At 48.7% G+C, this 23,280-nt stretch overlaps 1 protein-coding gene across 2 annotated transcripts; it reads right to left on the minus strand.

Moving 5' to 3' along the window:
- Positions 1 to 260: 260 nt before the first annotated feature.
- Positions 261 to 23,280, minus strand: rit1 (Ras-like without CAAX 1). 2 transcript variants are annotated; one of them, XM_072282302.1, is made up of 6 exons: positions 22,863 to 23,278; positions 17,226 to 17,350; positions 11,045 to 11,101; positions 7,296 to 7,369; positions 6,358 to 6,549; positions 261 to 2,061 (listed from the first exon to the last, which is right to left on the minus strand). In XM_072282302.1, exons 2-6 carry the CDS (start codon positions 17,323 to 17,325, stop codon positions 1,831 to 1,833), a joined length of 654 nt encoding a protein of 217 aa, XP_072138403.1. In that variant the 5' UTR covers positions 17,326 to 17,350; positions 22,863 to 23,278; the 3' UTR covers positions 261 to 1,830. The 2 variants fall into 2 exon arrangements, with proteins under 2 accessions (XP_072138403.1, XP_072138413.1); XM_072282312.1 differs by lacking the exon at positions 11,045 to 11,101 and having other exon boundaries at positions 22,863 to 23,280.

The following is a 23,280-nucleotide window of genomic DNA, read 5'->3' on the forward strand; positions in this document are numbered from 1 at the left end:
AAAAGCATCTTAATTCCTCTTGAACTACCTCTAGTGATCCAGCCATCACAACCATCCAGTGCAGAAAACTCCAAAGATTGACCAACCATCCTTTCTCTTGTTGTGGCGTCCCCTTTTTCCCACTGGTGGAGATATCTCCACATCTTCCTTCTTGGGATCTCAATATGTTTCAATAAGATCAATCCTCGTTCTTCCACACTCTGAAGAATGTAGCTCTAATTTCTTTCAGATTTATAGAGACAATGGGTCAGAACTGTGACAAATAAATTTTTAATTTGAGGTTTCCTACTTTGAACATAAAAGGTGTAGAACAGAATACTGTCAAAACGACGAGATGCCTGGTAAACAAGTGCCAAGGTTTGGGAATGTACATGTCAGTCATTAAAACCACAGGAGATTCTGCAGATGTTGGAAATCCAGAGAAACACACACACACACACACACACACACACACACACACACACACACACAATGCTGAAGGAAGTCAGCAGGTCAGGCAGCATCTAGAAAAAGGAATAGGATCGACAAATCAGGCTGAGACCCGTCATCAGGACAGTCTTGAAGAAGGTTCCCGGTTAAGACATCCGCTGTTTATTCCTTTCCATAGATGCTGCCTGACCTGCTGAGTTGATCAGTCATTACAATGTCAGATACAGTGAATTATCTTTTTTTTTGACTGTACATCCAGAGGATCGTTGTTCAAGGGTGAAGATGTTACGTTGTGGGATACTGAGGAAGGGTGGGATTCCACCGAGTGCACGTCAGGGCAGCATGTTAGCTTAACGTCAAGTTTGCTTTCCGGCAAGTGCGCCATCGATCTACCCGAATGACCACTGGTCCCCAAAAGCTAAGTAATATAGGGAGATACTTCTCAAAATCTGTTGTTTTCTGGCATTTAAAAGTTTAAGAGGTCACCTGGATCTTATTTCCCAAGTTATTAAGAGAAGCTGTTAGAGTACCTTCAGGGAAGCAGTTTGTTTTAACTAGGCTGGGGGTGTCCGACAGGACAGTGTCAAGGGAGCTTTGCTCTGTGTCTAACCTGTGTTGTCCTTACTCCAGGAGCATGTCACAGGATACAGCTTAGTCAAGACTTTCAACTTGTACTGTCCAGTTCTGGGAGTGTTTGTGATGGTGTAGTGGGAGATTGACTCTGTCTATCGTGTGTGATCCCTGCCCTGGGAGTGTGTGTGTGTGGAGGGAGCTTCACTCTGATCTACCTTGGGAGTGTATGTCAGGATGGTGTGGAGGGAGCTTCACTGTGTCTCTAACCCTAGGAGTGTGATGGATTGATTACTAAGATTTTATTCGTCACGTGTATGTTGAAACATTCAGTGAAATGTGTTGTTTGTGTCAAATTAAATCAGCGAAGGTATTGCTGGGCAGCCGGCAAGTGTCGCCACACTTCCAGCTCCAACAGAGCATGCCCACAACTCACTAACCCTAACCCGTACATCTTTGGAAGGTGGGAGGAAACCGGAACACCCGGAGGGAGCCCACACTGCCTTGGGAGCGAGTGATTTCAGTGCCATTCAGCATTAACAGAAACGAGATGGGCCTCAGACTAACCCGTCTGCTATGGAAGCTGCCTGCTGCATGAGTTGCTTGGTTAAATCTGGCAAGGGGCTGATTATGTCATGAGGGAATTGGAGGAAGAGGGGGGGATGAAATGCGTACCGCTTCACCTGGGAAAAGTTGCAGTGACTGGACCCCAGCCCCTTCAGCAGAGGCGCCATGCGTTTGGAGAGCAGAGGGGAGCAGGAGACTGGCGGTGGAGTACGAAGGGACCGTGGCTGCAGTTCCCCACGTGCTCCCCACCACTGTGTCCTCCTCTCACGTCACCGAGTCCCCCTTCTTCCTGAAGGGGCTCTTCAGCTTCCGCCAGACGCTGCCCTTTTGCCTGCCCCGCCTCTCCTGGGCCAGCGCGGCCTCCTTCTCCTTCTGCCTGATCTCTCGTACCATAGAGTGGAACACGTCGTCGATGTAGTAGCGGAGGGCAGCCGATGTCTCGAAGAACGGGCAGTTGAACTCGCGTGCCAGCACCGCACCCTCCTCCTTTGAAACCTGTGGTGAGAAACAGGAGGGAATGGGGAAGTGTTGTGTACGGGCAAAGAAAGAACTACAGCGAAGTAGTGTTAAATGGATTTACTGAGTCGTGTTAGTAATGGTACAACGTATAGTGGAGGAGCTATGAAGGGAACCCACCAAAACAAAAAACGTGCACTCCAAACCCTGGGCCCAAAAGAGAGTGCCTCTCATACATAGGAAACCCATTAGATCCACCCTGCGATCGATCGGCCGGCCGCATGCACGTTTGCGCTGTTCTCACAATCGATCGGAAACCGTACTGAACGTGTTGTAGACTTAGCCATCTCCATCATGGGCACCAGCCTCCCCACCATCACGGACATCTTTCAAAGGTAGATTCAGATTTATTTATCACAGGAACAGCCAGTGATTTGCATCACGTACGTTAACAACTAACACACGCCCGAGGAAGTGGTGGGGGGACAGCCCGCAACTGTCGCCACACATTCTGGAACCAACATCAGCGTGCCCACCGTGTGCAGCAGACACCCCCTACTGGCCGGGGTTGACCGTGGATGTCGGGTCCCAGCTGGCGACATAATATGCAAGCCCAGGGTAGTAAGGTAATGGAGAACAAGCTGTTGCCCATGCAGCAGCTCTCCAGGCAGCTGATGAATCCAAAGGAACAGAAGAGACAGACTGATACAGTTTGGCATCAGGAGTTGCCAGTCAGCACTGATCTCAACGACCTTAGGGATTCCAGCCCTGGATTTTCCCTCCATGAGTAGAAGAGGTTTCAGATCAGTGTTTCCCTTTTCCTAGATGAGCAGCCAACCACGGCTGACGAGCCTCATCTGCCTGAAGCAACCAAAGAAAACAGCCTGGACTACACAGCGTGCCTTATGAGGAAAGGTTGAGCGAGCTAGGGCAAAGGAAGATGAGAGGTGACTTGACAGAGGTGCATAAGATAATAAGAGACACAGATAGTTGAGCAGCCAGAGACTTTTTCCCAGAGCATAAATGGCTAACACGATTGGGCATAATTTTAAGGTGATTGGAGTATGTCAGAAGTAGGTTTTTCACATGAAGAGTGGTAAATGTGTGAAACACACTGGTGGTGGATGCAGATACATTAGGGAGATTTAAGAAACTATTAGACGGGCACATGGACAAAAGGAAAATAGGGAAGTGAAGGATTAAGTTGATCTTGGAGTAGGTCAGCACAACATCATTGGCCAAAGCTGGGGCTGCTTTCGTAAGACCATAAGACATGGGAGCAGAATTAAGTCATTTTGCCCATCGAGTCTGCTGCAGCATTCCAACATGTCTGATTTATTATCCCTCCCAACCTTATTCTCCGGCCTTCTCTTACCTTTGGTGCCCTTAGTAATCAAGAACCTATCAACCTTCGCTTTAAATATACTCAGTGAATTGGCTTCCACAGCCGCCTGTGACAACGAATTCCACAGATTCACCACTCCTTGGCTAAAGAAATTCCTCCTCATCTCTGTTCTAAATGGATGTCTCTATTCTGAGGCTGTGCCTATAGCCCTACCAGGGTTGTCGTATATCCAATGTCGCCTCCAACCTCATTTGAAATTGTCTCTTCGCCCTTGAAATAGCCTTCCACAAATCATGCCTGGTTTTCTGATACAGACCTGGGTCACCAGACTTAAATGCCACAGATCTAGGCCTTCAGCAGATGACATACCTACTGGTTCATTCATACCTTTTGGTTTGGGAATGTACAGTAAGTCTTTCTGGGCACACACTCATCCACACAGGTTTTAATGAAGTCAGTAACAACTGCAGTGTACTCATCCAGACTCAAGGTGCTTCTCTTGTCCGTACCTTCTTGGTCCTCACTACAGGTGCTACAGTCTTCAGTCTCTGTCTATACTCAGGGAGTATTGAATTGAATTAACTTTATTACTTGCATCCTTCATATACATGAGGAGTAAAAATTTTTACGTTACGTCTCCGTGTAAATGTGCAATGTGCAATTTATAGTAACTTGTAATAAACAGTATGTCCAGCCAGGTGATCAGACTTCCCAAAGTGAGGGCATGGAATAGCATGGCAGGCATTCTTAATGGTGGTGTTACATTGGTCCAGTGTGTTGTTTCCTCTGGTATTGTAAGTGATCTGTTGATGGTAATTGCTTAGTGACTTTTTCCAGACTGGCCTGGCTAAAATCTCCCAAAATGATGGTGAAAGGTGTTGATTGCATTTGCTCAGCTCATCTAAAGCCTGATTGACAATGCTGAGGTGTGAATTATGAGGGGCACAGGGTCAGGGAGTCTAGAATTAAGAGGGCACAGGTATAAGGTGAGAGGAGAAGTGTTTAAAGGACACCCGAGGGGCAATTTCTTCACACTGAAGCGTGGTGGGTATTATGGTACAAGCTGTCCCAGGGTCTCTCTACCAATCCAGTGGGTTGTTAAATTCACAGAGGACAGAAACGAGGCTCACCAGGTCCACGTCGGAACCCTAACCCACTAAACCTACGTACCCCTAACTCTCAGCCTCTCTCCGGAGCGACACGGTGGCATACCTGTGATAGCAATCACTAATCGGGGTTCAATTCCCACTGCTGTCTAGAATGTGTACGTTCTCCTCAGGACCACCTGAGTTCCTCCAGGTGCTCCGGTTTCCCCCCACCTTCCAAAGACACATGGGTTTGGGTTAGTGGGCGCGCTTTGTTGGCGCTGGAAGCATGGCCACGCTTGCAGGCTGCCAATCCTCACCAATTTGATTTGACACATTTCACTTTGTTTTGATGTACATACAATTAAATAAAGATAACATTCACCCCACAAACATTCCCACACATCCATGATTCTAAACAAGGCTCCAACTCCAAACCCCTTCTACACTCCCCCTCCCCACCTCACACACGGGGTACTACAATACCCGGGAACACTAACCCACTCTATAGAGTAGACAATAAAGCAGAGATCCCAATAAAGACGAGCGCAGTTGAATCAGGTTAATGAAGGTGTGGGCCAGATCACACAGGCACGGTCCAGTGAGACTGCATCCCTAGTAATTAGATCAAGAAACACGAGGGATAATTTTCCCACTGCCCACAAACTAACACCCTATCCCTAATGTGTAGGAGAAGCAGATACAATTACAGTGTTTTAAAAAAAACACTTGGATAGGAACGTGGATAGGAAAGGGAGATGGGCCAAATTCAGGCAAATGAGCCCAGCTCAGGAAGGCACCTTGGTCAGCGTACCCGTCCAAGTGTTGTTGTTGTTTTTTTTTTAAACACTGTAATTGTACCAGCCTCTACTACACATTAGGGTTAAGGTGTTAGAGTTGGGCCAGAAGGCCTGTTCCCCTGCTATATTAAAGAGAGTTTACGATTAACTTTAGTTGTCACACATACATCGAACCATGCAGTGAAATGTGTCATTTGCATCACTGACCAATACAGTCCGAGGGTGTGCTGGGGGCAGCCTGCAAATATCAGTAGCGCTGACAAAAGATGAACCGTGGCAGTGGTGGGATCTGAAACCCTGTCACCTCAGAGTCCAGAGCCCAAGTCCAGGGTTCTGAGACCCCTCGGCCACACTACCACTTCCTATTAGTCTAGGAAACGAGAGGAAAGGGGGCAAATGAGGTTGTTCTGCTGGGATCAAGCATTGACCTGATGTGTCAACTGGCCAGGATCAGTTTTGGAATGGACGGTATCGGTCATTGACACAACGAATGCATTTCACTGTCACGCGATAGATAAAGCAGTGCCAAACGAGTTTAAGCACCAGAAATGGGTTCCCTCTGCCCCCCCCCCCATATTCTGAGACTTATACAACCTCATTGTCTCATTCTTTCAATATTCAATAGGTTCCAGAGTGGACATGGAGCAAGTCTAGGACCAAAGGGCCCAGCCTCAGAACAGATTACCTTTAGAACAGAGATGAGGGGTGATTTATTTAGCCAGAGGGTGGTGGATCTGTGGAATTCATTGCCACAGGTAGATGTGGAGGCCAAGTCATTGGGTGTATTTAAAGTGGAGTTTGACAGTTTCAGGTTTAATCAGAGTGTGAATGATTACGGGGAGAAAGCAGCAGAATGGTGTTAAGAGGAATAATAAATATCAGCCACGATGGAATAGTGGAGTGGATTCAATGGCTTAATTCTGCTCCTATATCATACGAGTCCTAGGTCCACAGGGATCTCAGCGACTCCTCACGAAGCTGCCTCAGTACCTACACACGCTCCCAGAGTACTCTCTGCAAATACTAGCCTTACCAAGGGGAGTGGTCGCAGCCCCCCCATTGCCCACCCTCCGCAGTCCTGCGCCCACAGGGACAGTGGCCTCACCTGCCGCAAGCTGCCCAGGTCAGACTTGTTGCCCACCAGTACCACCGGGATATCGTAGGTATGCCGAACCCGGTAGATGAGCTGCTTGAACTCGACGGCCTCCTGGAAGCTCCGGCGATCCGTGATGGAGTAGCAGATGATGAAGCCCTCGCCCCCCCTCATGTACTGGTCCCTCATGGCCGTGAACTCCGCCTGCAATCGGAGGGATGGGTCAGTCGTGTGAGGTTGAGGGGGAGACAGGTCATGTGGCTTCACCCCCACCCTGCTGAGGACAATGGGAAGGGTGATTGGTAGGGGAGTATCTGTAAGTGACGTGACAAAGGTAGAGCAATGTATGTGTTGTATATGGATTTTAGTAAGGTTCGACATGGTAGGGTCATTTAGAAAGTCAGGAGACATGGGATCCAGGTAAACCTGGCTGTGTGGATACAGAACTGGCTTGCTTACAGAAGGCAGAGGGTGGTTGTGATGAAACGTATTCAGCTTGGAGATCGGTGACCAGCGGTGTTTCGCGGGGATCTGTTCTGGGACTCCTGCTCTTTGTGATTTTTATAAATGACCTGCTCAAGAAAGTGGAGGGGTGGGTTGCTAAGTTAGCAGGCGGCATGAAAGTTGGTGGTGGTGTGGATCATGTAGAAGGTTGTTGTAGGTTACAATGGGGATATTGATAGGATGCAGAGCTGGGCTGAGAAGTGGCAGATAGAGTTCAACCCAGAAAAAGCATGAAGTGATTCACTGTGGAGGCCTGATCCTGAAGACAGAGTAAGGTTAATAGCAGGATTCTTAATGTGGAGGATCAGAGGGATCTTGGTGTCCACGTCTATAGGTTGCTCAAAGTTGCTGCACAGGTTGACAGGGTGGTTAAGAAGGTGTATTGGCAGTGGGAGGTGGGCCTGTTCCTGGAGTGCACAATGCTACCCCCCCCTCCATTCACCCACCTGACCCGCCGTGTCCAGGATGTCCAAGTGGGCAGACTCATCATCAATGCGGACCCTGGTCTTGTAGGCGTCCTCTGCCAACAGAGAGGGAGCTTTTAATCGAGTTTTCAGCAGTTCATAAGGCACAGACAGTCACATCCTCTGTGCTTTCACTAACTCTCCCCTGTCTTAAAGCAGCCCACCCATCTGATTCCCTCCCTCCCTGCTGTCTTTATGACCCCTCCCTCTCCCATGCACCCCTCCCCATTTGTGACCGTCCCCGTCTCTGAAAACCCCTTCCCTCCTCCACAACACACCCAGTTCTAGGACCGCCTCCCTCCCATGTACCCCTCTCCGTCTCCAACCCACATGCCCCCCTTTCCATCTCTCAAACCAGTCCTCCTCATTGTACCAGATGACTGGAAAATTGCACATGTTACTCCACTATTTAAGAAGGGTGGGAGGCAGTAGAAAGGAAACCATAGACCTGTTGGCCTGACATCAGTGGTTGGGAGTTGCTGGAATCGATCGTTAGGCATGAGATTATGGAGTACCTGGAGGCACATGACAAGATAGGCCAAAGCCAGCATGGTTTCCTGAAAGGAAAATCCTGGCTGACAAACCTACTGCAATTTTTTGAGGAAATTACAAGCAGGGTAGACAAAAAAGATGTAGTAGATGTGGTGTACTTGGATGTTTAGCAAGATAAGAGCCCATGGAATTACAGGGGAGTTAATAGCATTGGCTGATCGGCAGAAAACAGAGAGTGGGAATAAAGGGGTCCTATTCTAGAGTTCCACATAGGTCGGTGTTGGGACAGCTGCTTTTTACAATGCATGTCAATCATTTGAATTATGGGATTAATGGATTTGTGGCTAAATTTGCCGATGATACAAAGGTGGAGGTGCGGGTACTGTTGAAGAAACAGAGCACCTGCAGAGAGACTTAGATTGTTTAGGGGAATGGACAGAGAAGTAGCAATGAAATACAATGTTGGAAAGTGTATGGTCATGCACTTTGGTGGAAGAAATAAATGGGCAGACTATTATTTAGATGGGGAGAGAATTCAAAATGTACGGATGCAAAGGGACTTGGGAGTCCTTGCGCAGGATAGCCTAAAGGTTAACCTCCAGGTTGAGTCGGTGGTGAAGAAGGCAAATGCAATGTTGACATTCATTTCTAGAAGTATAGAATATAAGAGCAGGAATGTGATGTTGAGGTTCTATAAGGCGCTGGAGAGACCTCACTTGGAGTATTGTGTGCAGTTTTGGGCTCCTTATTTTAGAAACATATTGGAGAGGGTTTAGAGAAGACTCACAACAATAATTCCAGGAATAAAAGGTTACCGTATGAGGAATGTCTGGCAGCTCTTGGGCTGTATTCCCTGGAGTTCAGGAGAATGAGGGGGGATCTCATGGAAACATTCTTAATGTTAAAAGGCTTGAACAGATTAGATATGGCAAAGTTATTTCCCATGGTAGGGGATTCTAGGACAAGAGGGTATGACTTCAGGATTCAAGGACGTCCATTTAGAACAGAGATGCGGAGAAATTACTTTAGTCAGAGGATGGTAAATCTGTGGAATCTGTTGCCATGAGCAGCTGTGGAGGCCAAGTCATTGGGTGTATTTAAGGCAGAGAAAGATAGGTTTTTGATTAGTCAGGACATCAAAGGGTATGGGGAGAAGGCAGGGGAGTGGAGATGACTGGAAGAATTGGATCAGCCCATGATTGAATGGCAGACTTGATGTACTGAATGGCCTACTTCTGCTCCTATATCTCATGGTCTTATCCCTGTAAAGGTGAGAACTCATTCCCTATTCCCCTCCCCACCCTTAGTGACTTCGCTCTCCAGTCCCCCAATCCAATCCCCATCACTATCACCCCCTATGTCCTTTCCCAGCTCTGTGATCCCATCCAATCCCTTTCTCTGTAACTCCCGCTACACAGTCCCGGGTTCAGACACTGAGTGAAGCTTCCTCCACATGGTCCCATAACACAAACACAGGGTCAGACACAGAGTGAAACTCCCTCTACACTGTCCCATCACACACTCCCGGGGTCAGACACAGAGTGAAACTCCCTCTACACTGTCCCATCACACACTCCTGGGGTCAGACACAGAGTGAAACTCCCTCTACACCGTCCCATCACACACTCCCGGGGTCAGACACAGAGTGAAGCTCCCTCCACACTGTCCCATCACACACTCCCGGGGTCAGACACAGAGTGAAACTCCCTCCGCACTGTCCCATCACACACTCCCGGGGTCAGACACAGAGTGAAACTCCCTCTACACCGTCCCATCACACACTCCCGGGGTCAGACACAGAGTGAAGCTCCCTCCACACTGTCCCATCACACACTCCTGGGGTCAGACACAGAGTGAAACTCCCTCTACACCGTCCCATCACACACTCCCGGGGTCAGACACAGAGTGAAGCTCCCTCCACACTGTCCCATCACACACTCCCAGGGTCAGACACAGAGTGACACTCCCTCTACACCGTCCCATCAGAATCAGCTTTAATATCACCAGTTTTAATAAGTGGTGAAATTTGTTATCTTTGTTTCAGCAGTACAACGCAATACATGATGACATAGGTTAAAAAAACCGTGAATTAAAGTGTAATTAATTATATATACACACGCACACATCATTTATAAAATAGTTAAATAAGTCGTATAGAAATAAGAGTAGTGTGGGTGTGTTTATGGGTTCAATATCCATTTGGAAATCAGATGGCAGAGGGGAAGAAGCTGTTCCTGAATCATTGAGTGTGTGCCTTCAGGCTTCTGTACCTCCTCCCCGACGGTAACAGTGAGAAAAGGGCATGTCCTGGTTGGTGAGGGTCCTTCATGGTGGATGCTGCTTCTGAGGCACCGCTCCTTGAAGATGTCCTGGATACTATGGAGGCTAGTTCCCATGATGGTGCTGGTTAATTTTACCACTGTTCAGCTTCGAATTCCACCCTCCCCCCCCCATACCAGTCAGTGACGCAGCTCGTTCAAATGCTCTCCACGGCACAGCTATAGAAATTTGCAAGTGGTTTTGGTGAGATACCAAATTTCCTCAAACTCCTGATGAGATATAGCTGCTGTCTTACCTTCTTTATAGCTGCATCGATATGTTGGGTCCAGGTTAGGTACTCAGAGACTTTGACACCCAGGAACTTGAAACGGTTCACTCTCTTCACTTTTGATCCTTCTATGAGGGCTGATATGTGTTCCCTTGTCTTACCCTTCCTAAAGTCAAGAATCAATCCCTTGGCCTTACTGACGTTGAGTGCAAGGTTGTTGCCACAAAACCACTCAACCAGCTGGTATATCTCGCTCCTGTCCGCCCTCTCGTCACCATCTGAGATTCTGCCAACAACGGTTGTATCATCAGCGAATTTATCGATAGCATTTGAGCTGTGCCTAATCAGACAGGCATGAGTGCAGAGGGAGTACGGCAGTGGGCTAAGCACACATCCCCGAGGTGCGCCCGTGCGGATTGCCAGCGAGATGGAGATGTGAATATGAATCCACACAGACTTTGGCCTTCTGGTTTGGAAATAGAGGATAGTTCCAGGAGGTGCAGAAGCCCAGGTTCTGGAGCATTTCAATTAGAACTGCAGGAATGATGGTGTTAAACGCTGAGCTGTAGTCGATAAACAGCATCCTGACATAGGTATTTGTGACACAAGTACCATGACTAACAGGGTAAAGCAAGCTCAGAAACTGTTCCTCAGCATCAATCAAATTAATAACATGAAGTCATCGTCTTACCTATAGTTGGGTCGTGGTAATCAAGAAATCGATGGCTTATGAACTGCATTGTCATGGCTGCAAGAAAATCACATGGACCATGAGTCAGAGATGCAAATGTCACTTCAAGCCGTGTTCCTGGTGACCATGGCTGCCGGTGCCTCCACGTTCCTTCAGCCACATCTACAGACGAGTGTGGTAAGTCATTTTACCATTCTACTTAATCAGAGTTGAAACTACACACTGAGGGAGTCCAGATATTCCTCTTGCTTAGGACCCTGCAGACTGCCCGATGCAGTGCCCGGCCCAACTGGACCCTGCGGACTGCCCGATGCAGTGCCCAGCCTGGCAGGACCCTGCAGACTGCCCGATGTGGTGCCCGGCCTAGCCAGACCCTGCGGACTGCCCGATGCGGTGCCCGGCCTGGCAGGACCCTGCAGACTGCCTGACCAGCCTAACTGGACACTGCAGACTGCCCGAGACGGTGCCCGGCCTTTGGAATTCTGTTCCATGAAGGACAGTGGAAACAGAAATGCACATTTTATGGAAATAGGCCCTTCAGCCCATCTAGTCCATGCTGACCAAGATGACATCTAAACTAAACTTGCTCCCTATCCAAACCGGACATCACCGGCATACAGAATGTTGCAAAATTTGTCGTTTTGTGACAGCGGTACAGTGCAATACATAAAGCAAATTTCTATCATTTACAATGAATAGTGCAAAAGAGGAATAGTGGGGTAGTGTTCATAGATTTGTGCATCATTCCGATCTTGAAGTCAATTTATATTAAACGTCCTCTCCCTGTGTGTCAACTACACCCCTCCACTCTCTCCTCTGTGTGCCTCTGGTTCATTTAACTCCCATCCCCTCACCTTAAACCTACAGCCTCTCGTCTTCTACTTCCTTTCCCTGGGGAGGAAGGACTGTGCACATTCACCCTATCTCCACCCCTCATGATTTCACACACCTCTACAAGGACACCTCCTACACCGGCTTAACCTCCCCCTATACTCAGGCCCTCAGAAACTAGAAATATCCGTGTAAGTCTGGCTACATTTTTTTTTTCTCGATCTGCCAGAGCTGCAGTCCAAGGCCGAGTTGAGTCTCTTTCAATTGACAGTGAACCTGAGTGCAGAGTGTCGTTGCGAGGGAGGTTGTTCGGCGTCAAAACAAAAATGCTCTCTCCATTGTGTGACGGCTTTAGTTGGCTTGCTCAGGTTACCATGGTTACTCTCCCAACTGGGTGGGGGGGGAGAGAACAGTCAGATGAAATCACCGTCAGCCTAATCCCTGTGGGAAAGGCCCCGTATCCAGAGTGCTGAGAGGAGGAGGAGGAAGTGGCAGCTGATTTCATTGCACAAAAGACTCTGCAGACGCTGGAAATCTTGAGCAACGTGCACACAAAATGCTGGGGCAACTCTCCAAGCTCGGCTGCATCTATGGAGGGGAATAAACAGTCCAAAAGGAAGGCCGAGACCCTTCGACTGGAAGGGAGAGGGGGGTGGGGGCAAACGCCAGAATAACTGGATTGAAGAGCCCTAGGGCAGCAAAGATCACAGAGGGGGAGAGTGAGAGAGGGTCTCACTGAACTCCTGTGAAGGAGAAGAGTTAAACTTCTTCAGGGTCGGCATCCCTTGAAGAGGCACAGCAAATCATAAACACAATTCGAGCTTCTGCCCCCTTCCTTTCCAGTCCTGATGAAGGGTCTCAGTCTGAAATTTCACCTGTTTAATCCCCTCCATCGATGCTACCTGACCTGCTGAGTTACCTCCAGTATTCTGTGAGCATTACTGATTTCTCTGGTGCTGAGGGGAGTGGTTTAGCGGGCCACTGGCCCAGCTTGTCATGGACGAGTTGAGCCCAAGGGACCGTGTCCATGGTGTATGACTACGCACACACACGGGCGCAATGAAAAATTTACTTGCAGCAGCATCACGGCATCAGATACGCGGAATTCACAGGAAAAACATCAATCATAGGAACAGAATTGAAACAACACAAAAGGCAGAAACAGGGCTGCACACACAGGCAGTGAATAGGGTTGTACCACTTGGATCAAGAATCAGATGGCAGGAGGGAAGGTAGCTGTTCCCCAACTGAGAATAGACTCTTACAGGAGAAGCCGACTGAACTGACCGCTGGGTGTATTTCTGGATATTTGTGCTGTAGCCCAACCACTTCAAGATTCACACACAAAAAATGCTGGTGGAACGCAGCAGGCCAGGCAGCATCTCTAGGAAGAGGTACAGTCGACGTTTTGGGCCGAGACCCTTCGTCAGGACTAACTGAAGGAAGAGATTGTAAGAGACTTGAGAGGGGGAGGGGGAGATCGGAAATGATAGGAGAAGACAGGAGGGGGAGGGATGGAGCCAAGAGCTGGACAGTCGATTGGCAAAAGGGATATGAGGGGATCATGGGACGGAAGGTCTAGGGAGAAAGAAATCTCTCTAGCAGGATCTCCCAGTGGCCACACATTCTAATTCCACGTCCCATTCCTATTCTGATATGTCTATCCACGGCCTCCTCTACTGTCAAGATGAAGACACACTCAGGTTGGAGGAACAACACCTTATAATCCGTCTGGGTAGCCACCAACCTGATGGCATGAACAATGACTTCTCAAACTTCCGTTAATGCCCCTCCTCCCCTTCATACCCCATCCGTTATTTATCTATCTATCTATTTTCTCTCATTTCCTTTTTCTCCCTCTGTCCCTCTCACTATACCCCTTGCCCATCCTCTGGGCTTCCCCCCTCCCCCTTTCTTTCTCCCTGGGCCTCCTATCCCATGATCCTCTCATATCCCTTTTGCCAATCACCTGTCCAGCTCTTGGCTCCATCCCTCCCCCTCCTGTCTTCTCCTATCATTTTGGATCTCCCCCTCCCCCTCCCACTTTCAAATCTCTTACTCACTCTTCCTTCAGTTAGTCCTGACGAAGGGTCTCAGCCCGAAACGTCGACTGTACCTCTTCCTAGAGATGCTGCCTGGCCTGCTGCAATCACCAGCAACTTTGATGTGTGTTGCTTGAAATTCCAGCATCTGCAGATTTCCTCGTGTCTGCACTTCAAGATTCAACATGTTGTGCATTCAGATTCTCTTCTGTGCTCCTGTGTTGTAACACGTGGTTATTTGAGTTACTGTCACCTTCCAGCCAGCTTGAACCAGTCTGGCCATTCTCCCCTGACCTCTCTCACTGAGAAGGCATTTTCACCCTCTGCACTACCACTCATTGGATGCTTTTTGCTTTTCACACCACTCTCTGTAAACCCTAGAGACTGTTGTGTGTGAAATTCCTGGGAGATCAGCGGTTTCTGAGATGCTCAAACCACCCCATCTGGCACCAACAATCATTCCACGGTGAAGGTCACTTAGAACACATTTCTTCCCCATTCTGACGTTTGAACAACAACTGAGCCTCGTGACCATGTCTGCATGCTTTTATGCATCAAGTTGCTGCCACATGATTGGCTGATTAGATATTTGCTTTAACGAGCAGGTGTTCAGGAGTACCTAATAAAATGGCCACTGAATGTAATACTAGTAGAAAACAGAAGAACAATAGGAAAATTAAATTGGCAGAGGGCACCCTGTCTCCTATTTCATGAGGGGTTTGAGGAGATTTGGTATGTCAAGAAAGGCTCTAGCAAATTTCTACAGATGTACGGTGGAGAGCATCCTAACTGGTTGCATCACTGTCTGGTGTGGAGGGGCCATTGCACAGAATCGGTAGAGGCTGCAGAGAGTTGTAAACTCAGCCAACTCCATCATGGGCAAAACCCTCACCACCTTTGAAAAGGTGATGCCTCATTGAGGACCCCCACTCCTCAGGACATTGCTACTATCGGAGAGGAGCTACAGGAGCCTGAAGACATGCACTCAACACTCCAGCAAAAGCTTCTTCCCCTCTGCCATCAGATTTGTGAATGGATAATGAACCCATGAACACTAACTACCTCAGTGTTTTTGCACCCTCCTGGCACTAATTCAGTTTTTTTTTAAATATATGTATTTCTTATTGTAATTTATTGTATATTTTATGCATTGCACTGTACTGCTGCCAAAAAACAACAAATTTCACAATGTAGGCTAGCAATAATAAACTTGGTTCTGATTCCTCCCGCCAGGCCCGGCCTCAAACCACTCGGTGTGGGAATATCTCCGCACAAACACACAAAGACGCAGATCGATGAGCTGCCAGCCAGCTGATCTCATCTGCCGGCCAATAATTTGCCCTGCTCCCCTTCCGTTGCTACGAGATGGAAGGTTGCCCGGCAACCACTGCGACTGGAATACCCCCAGCGAGAGATGAATTTCCTACACCACCCCCCCCCCACCCCTTCACGGTTTGGAAATTAATTAAAGTTCCTACACTTGTTGATGGGATTTACTCCCAGGTGTTTACACAACTTGGCATGATCCTGTCTCCTTGACCTCTCGACACGGATTTCACAGCAAAGAGCGATGCAGAGGAATAGAGTCACTGCCTCCTGGAGAGCCCAGTCTGATCCCCACGCTGTGTGTGTGTGAGAGAGAGAGAGAGAGAGAGAGAGAGAGAGAGAGACTGACTCTCTCTGTGTCTCGTGTGTGTCTGTGTGTTTCTACGCATGTCTCTGTACTTCTGTGTGTGTTTAAGATCATAAGGTATCGGAGCAGAATAAGGCCATTTGGCCCCTCAGGTATTCTGCCATTTCATCATGGCTGATCCAATTTTTCTCTCCGCCCCAGTCTCCCTGTATCCCGTCATGCCCTGACCACACAAGAATCTATCAACCTAAGTATACGTAAAGACTTGGCCTCCACAGTCACCTGTGGCAACAAATTCCATAGCTCACCACTCTCTGGCTAAAGAAATTCCTCCTCATCTCCATTCTAAAAGGATGTTCCTCGATTCTGAGGCTGTGCCCTCTGGTCCTAGACTCTCCCACCATAGCAAACATCCTCTCCACATTCATTAATTCTCAGTCATTCTCTCTCTCTCTCTCTCTCATTCTTTTATTCTCTCGCTTATTCTCTCTCATTCGTTCGCTCTCTCGTTCTGTTCTCACTCGTTCTCTCATTCTCGTTGTCTATCGTTCTCTCGTTCTCTCTCTTTCTTGTTCTCTCTCACTCTCGTTCTCTCTCTCGTTTTCTCTCTCGTTCTCTCTCTTGTTCTCCTATACGTTCTCCTTCTCCTTACACGGATATTTCTAGTTTCTGAGGGCCTGAGTATAGGGGGAGGTTAAGCAGGTGTAGGAGGTGTCCTTGTAGAGGTGTGTGAAATCATGAGGGGTGGAGATAGGGTGAATGTGCACAGTCCTTCCTCCCCAGGGAAAGGAAGTAGAAGACGAGAGGTTGTAGGTTTAAGGTGAGGGGATGGGAATTAAATGAACCAGAGGCACACAGAGGAGAAAGTGGAGGGGTGTAGTTGACACACAGGGAGAGGACGTTTAATATAAATTGACTTCAAGATCGAAATGATGCAAAATTAGGGTATTTGGTCTCCACCATTCCATCGTGACTGATTTATTATCCCTCTCAACCCTATTCTCCAGCTTTCCCCGTAACTTTTGACACCATTACTAATCAGACCTTAAATATACCAATGACTTTGCCTCCACAGCTGTCTGTGGCAATGAATTCCACAGATTCACTACCCTGTGGCTAAAGAAATTCCTCCTCATCTCTGTTCTAAAGGGACATTCCTCTACTCTGAGTCTGTGCCCTCTGGTCCTAGACTCCCCCACTATTGGACACAATCCACTCTATCTAAGCCTTTCAATATTTGACAGGTTTCAATCAGATTCCAACCACACCCCCGCCCCCAGCATTCTCCTAATTTTTAAAAAATGTTGTATTTGCCGTCTACCGTTCCCCTGGCTGTTCGTACCGTATTCCTGCGTGAAGTTTCCCCTTGTGTCCCTTTGAAACCATTCCCCACTCACCTTGGGCCTATGCCCTACAGTTTTTTGGTTCCCATTCCCTGGTGAAAAGACCCTCACTCGGACACAAGTACAGGCCCAGGGACATCAGACGCTCCTCGTACTTTACACTTTCTGTGTAAGTGTAATGCCATTCTGCACTCTTCTTGTGCTACCTCAATGCACTAATGAATTGATCGGTACGGATAGTAGGCAAGGCGAGTTTGTCCACTGTACTAAATCACTGTGTCACCATACTAAATCAATTTGCGCTTCTGGGCAGTGCCGGACCAGATACCTACCACTCTTGCCCACTCCCCCGGCTCCCAGCATCACAATCTTGTACTCCCGAATGCCCCCGGCGCTGCTGGGGCTGGGTCTGTTCGAGGCTGCCAATTCCATACTTGGCAGGGCTCCTGGTCCCGATCTGTGGGCACAAATTGGGAGGCTTGTCATTGTCCAGCCACTCATCCATCCACTCTCTGCCCAGCATCTGGAGTGTTATCGCTTCTGGGGAGAAAATATTAAACTGCACTGCTCCCCCCTACCGCCCCTTAAGTGGACACTGATCTCCCAGCGACCACCCATTTCGATTTAACTTCCCAATCCCATTCCACAGCATTCTCTACCGCCACGATGAGGCCAAACTCAGATTGGAGGAGCAACATCTCGTATTCCATCTGGGTAGCCTCTAACCTGATGGCATGAACATCAATTTCTCTAAGTTCCTTTCCTCCATCTCTCCTTTTCCATTCCCCATTCTGTCCCCTGTCACTCCTTCTCTTCTCATCAGTTCCCTCTCGTTCCCCTCCTGTTTCCCTTTCTTCTTTGGTCCACTCTCCTCTCCTATCAGACTCCTTCTCCAGTCCTTTACTTCTTCCACCTATCTCCTCCCAGCTTCTCACTTCTCACCCACCCACCTTCCCCCTCGCCTATCACCTGCCAGCTTGTAATCCTCCTCCCTCTCCCCACCTCCTTATTCTCGCTTCTGCCCCCTTCTTTTCCAGTCCAGATTAAGGGTCTTGTCCCAAAACTTTATTTATTCCCCTCCATAGATGCTGCCCGACCTGCTGAGTTTCTCCAGCATTCTGTGTGTGTTGCTTAAGGTTTCCAGCATCTCTTGTGTTACTGAAAATCTCCCATGACCGATGTTTTGAAGTTGCACCCTCCTTGGGTCTCCCGTCCAGTTATCTAGACCAAGGGCCAATTACTCACCCCTCTTTAGGGTGTGAATCACAGAGTTGGGCCCCTTGGCCCAACACTTCGATCCTGTCCTGGACTTCTGGTAAGATGGCAGCACGCTCAGGTGCAGAGTCTCTACGGGTGTACCAAGGTGTACTGTCTTTTTTAAACGTATTTGCTACGATCGCAAGACCCTGCTGGACATTACGAACTTAAAATACAGCATATGGAGACCATCAGCAAGTTGCTGATTGGGGCAGGGCTTGGTGTGGATCGCGCCGCTGCCCGCGTTGCTCGTACGAAGGCGGTGTGATCATTTTAGTGGCATTGATAACGTGGAGTGCCGCAAGTGCGATTGGCAGACGGCACAGGTGGGCGGCGGGGGAACCACGTGGCCTCGGTCACAGTGAGGACTGGGCCTCAAGCTGCAGTGTCGCCTGCGTGCAGCCGCCCAGGGAGGGGGGTCCACGAACTCCAGCGGAGTGCCGGAGACGTGGTGTCCAAGCTGGAGTTGGTGCTGCTCTCCGGAGTTCACTCGGCAGAAGACAAGAGGTACTGTGCTCGGCTGCCGACTGCTGCAACATACATGGACTCGGGGACTTGGACTATTTATTTTTGTGTGTCTGCATTTCACTCCTGACTTATATGTGCCTTGGGCTGTGTATGACTGTTGTCGCTGTGTTTAGCACACTGGCCCCAGAGGAACGCTGTTTTGTTCATCTGTGTTCTTGTGCATGGTTGAATGACAGACAATTAAACTTGAACACGAATTCATATCTGAGCTCATCCCATTTGCCAATGTCTGGGCCATATCACTCTAAACCTTTCTTATCCATGTACCTGTCTAACTGTCTTTGATACCTTGCTTTCATTCCTGCCTCTTATCACTCGTTCCAGGAAGGGAGAGACTCCCACACAGTTATCTAAACAGGCGAAGGAGGAATTAAAGTAGACTACTCGGTCACAGCATCCTGTTCTACTTTTGAATAAGATCATGGCTACTCTGTATTCACTCCATCTTACCCTGGCAATGTCTTAAACGCCTACCCCCCCCCCCACCTGGCCTTAAAAATATTCAACAGCATTTGGACAGGTACGTGGATAGGACAGCTTTAGAAAGATATGGGTCAAATGCAGGCAAATGGGACTTGCTTAGTTGGACATCTTGGTCAGCCTAGATAAGTTGGGCTGAAGGGCCTGTTTCTCTGCTGTATAAATCTGTGACCCCACTTCTACGTCCTTCGAGAAAGAGAGATTAGCTTGATCTGAAGATTAGCTTTATTTGTTGGATGTACATCGAAACATCCAGTGAAATGTGTTGTTTGCCTCAGGAATGGGCTGGAGGCAGTCGCAATGTCGCCACGCTTCTGACGCCAACGTGGCGTGCCCACAGCTCACTCACCTAACCCGTGTTTCTTTGGAGTGCTGAAGGAGACCCACACAGTCATGGGAGAGCATACAAACTCCTTACAGACAGTGGCAGGAATTGAACCTGGATCGTTGGCGCGACCAATAGAGTTACGCTAACTGCTATGCTACTGCGTTGCCCTTGAGGTCCAAACACTCAACCTCACAGGGAGAATTTCTCTTCCTCTCATCTTAAATGAAGAATCCTTTATTGTTGCTCTGAGACCATAAGACATAGGAGCAGAATTAGGCCATTTGGCCCATTGAGTCTGCTCTGCCATTCAATCATGGCTGATCTGTTCTTCCCCCTCCTCAGCTCCACTCCCCGGCCTTCTCCCCTTAACCTTTGATGCCGTGTCCAATCAAGAACCTCTGCCTTAAAATACACCCAGTGACCCGGCCTCCACAGCTGCCTGTGGTAATAAATTCCACAAATTCACCACCCTCTGCCTAAAGACATTTCTCCACATCAATGTTTTAAATGGACGCCTCTCTATCCTGAGGCTGTGCCCTCTTGTCCTAGACTCCCCCACCATGGGAAACATTCTTTCCACATCTACTCTGTCTTGGCCTTTCAACATTTGACAGGTTTCAATGAGATCCCCCCCTCATCCTTCTAAATTCCATCGAGTACAGACCCAGAACCATCAAATGTTCCTCATATGATAACCCTTTCATTCCCGGAATCATCCTCTTGAACCTCCTCTGAACTCCCTCCAATGCCAGCACATCTTTTCTTAGACGAGGAGCCCAGAACTGTTCACAATACTCAAGGTGAGGCCTCACCAGTGTCTTATAAAGTCTCGGCATCACATCCCTGCTCTTGTATTCTAGACCTCTTGAAATGAATGCTAACATTGCATTTGCCTTCCTCACCATTGATTCTACCTGCAAGTTAACCTTCAGGGTGTTCTGCACAAGGACTCCCAAATCCATTGCATCTCCGATTTTTGGATTTTCTCCCCATTTAAGAAATAGTCTGCACATTTATTTCTACTACCAAAGTGCATGACCATGCATTTTCCAATATTGTATTTCATTTGCCACTTTCTTGCCCATTCTCCTCATCTGTCCAGGTCCTACTGCATCCCACCTGTTTCCTCAACACTACTTGCCCCTCCACCAATCTTCATATCATCTACAAACTTGGCAAGAAAGCTGTCTGTTCCATCATCTAAATCATTTACATACAACATAAAAAGAAGTGGTCCCAACACTGACCCCTGAGGAACACCACTAGTCACTGGCAGCCAACCAGAAAAGGATCCTTTTATTCCCACTCGCTGCCTCCTACCAATCAGCCAATGCTCTAACCATGTTAGTAACTTTCCTGTAATACCATGGGCTCTTAAATCGGTAACCCTTGTGTGTGGCACCTCGTCAAAAGCCTTCTGAAAGTCCAAATATACAACATCCGCTGCATCTCCTTTATCTGTCCTACTTGTAATCTCCTCAAAGGATTCCAACAAGTACATCAGGCAGAATTTTCCTTGAAGGAAGCCATGCTGACTTTGTCCTATCTTGTTCTGTGTCACCAGGTACTCCATCACCTCGTCCTTAACAATTGACTCCAACATCTTCTCAACCACTGGGGTCAGGCTAACTGCTCTATAATTTCCTTTCTGCTACCTTACTCTGTTCTTAAAGAATGGAGTGACATTTGCAATTTTCCAGGTCTCTGGCACCATGCCAGAGTAAAATAATTCTTGAAAGATCATTACTAGTACCTCCACAATCTCTCCTGTTACCTCTTTTAAACCCTAGGGTGCAGTTCATCTGGTCCAGGTGATTTGTATACCCTCAGATCGTTCAGCTTTTTGAGCACCTTCTCCCTTGTAATAGTAACTGCACTCACTTCTCATCCCTCACCCCCTTCAACACCTGGCAGACTGCTAGTGTCTTCCACAGTGAAGACTGATGCAAAGTACTCATTTTGTTCATCTGCCATCTCCTTGGCCCCCTTGAGATTCTCCTAAACTCCAGAGAATGCAAGCCTAGTCTGGCCACATACCCTCGTGACAACCTACCCACTCTGACCATTAGCAGAAAAGGACGCAGTAGGTGTACCATCTAGTCCAGGGGTCCCCAACCATTTGCGGACCGGTTTAATATTGACGATATTCTTGCGGACTGGCCGATGGGGTGGGGGGGTGTTCACGTTCAACAGTGTGTGACAGGGAATGAGGAAAAGTGCAGCTGACTCATATCGTTTCATATCGCCAGATCATATTGTTTCCTCGCGGCCCGGTGGTTGGGGACCACTGGTCTAGTCCATTCTGTTTGTTTTCTTTTCATTGGTTCTATGATGTTTCTTTGTATTGACTGTGAATGCCCGCAAGAAAATGAATCACAGGGCTGTATATGATGACAAATACACACTGTGATAATTTTTTTTTTGAACTTTGAACATCAACCAGGAGGTTATAATGAATCAGCTGAGTTGGGACATGCCAGGTTCTTCTGCACCGTCAAAGTGTCCCAAACACCCAAGTGAACACCTTGGAGCTTGGACCAGCCAGGTTCTGTCCTGCACTTGTCACCCACCGGGGGCAATGCAAGCTAATGGGCAAGACATGAATGATGGGGGGGGGGGTGATATTGGTTAGACATCGGGGGAGAGAAGGCTCCCTGCCCTTCAAAATGCTGGCCAAGGGTTGGGGGGGGCGTGAGTGCAGGGGTTCTCGAGTGACAGAGACTGGGAATGGTGTAGGGGCTGGAGGGGCTACAGAGACAGGAAGGGGATGAGGGAGCTAGAAAGGGTCACAGAGATGAGAAGGGGTATTGGAGATAAGGAGGGGTGCAGAGGCCAAAGATCACAGAGACCGGGAGCGGTGTAGGGGCTGGAGAAGGAGTGACCCATACAGGGAGCGGGAGAGAGGGGATAAGAGGGACGGGGAAGGATGCGGGTCCTGAGAAGGGTGACGGAGTTGGTGGTGGGGGCCGGGGACAGGAGCTGTAAAGTGGAAAGGTTGGCGACGTCCCCACCTACCCGGTTCCAGTTAATAGGCAGGGTGTCCTGTCCCGGACCGGGCTGCGGGCCGCCGCTCTCCGCGTGATGTGTCTGGTGCCTCCGCCTGGATACAGCGACACAGGGGTGAAGCCCAGGCCCGGTCTGAGCATCAGAGGCCCGGCCACTGGGTGTGCAGAGCTGGGCGGTGCATATCCTCACCACCCACCGATGCCCGAAGCCAGAACCCAACCTTCAAAATACAACTTCGGGGCAGTTTTTCTTTTTAGTATTTATTAAAGCGACACTGACAGTGCCCTATGCAAACCCAAGCCCCCAAAGTCAACAAATGCAACTAGCTTCCCACTGACTAGAGGAAGTTTAAAATCAGCTCAAAAGTTACCTGCGGGGAGAGAGATCACCGATTCCAAGCCATCAAGTTTCTCGGTACTTTCACCTGATTTTGTCTCGGGAACTTCTGTCTTTCAATCTTCTTTAAATCCCCCTTTCCAAAAAGTTTAGGGAAAGCTGGTACTTTGTCGACTCCTGGCCCACCGCGGGGTCTTAGCGCCCGCCGTGTTGTTGGGTGTAGGCGGTGCACCGTTTGACTCTTCCCCCTTCCAGGAAGTCCGGCTGTTTCCCCCGCTGTACGTCCTGAATTTGCGCGTCTCCCAAGTGCGGAAGGGACGGCCTTGCTTTGGAGGTCGAGGGAGCGGCCGAGTTGCTTCACGAAGACTTTTAACTCGGCTGCCTTGCCCACTCTCTCCCCTCCCCTCCGCAGCGTCCCAGAGGCTGAGTGACGAGAGGTGCAGATCAAGGCA

Source organism: Mobula birostris, chromosome 2 (genome assembly GCF_030028105.1).
Source record: "Mobula birostris isolate sMobBir1 chromosome 2, sMobBir1.hap1, whole genome shotgun sequence".
NCBI classification, from domain to species: Eukaryota; Metazoa; Chordata; class Chondrichthyes; order Myliobatiformes; family Myliobatidae; genus Mobula; species Mobula birostris.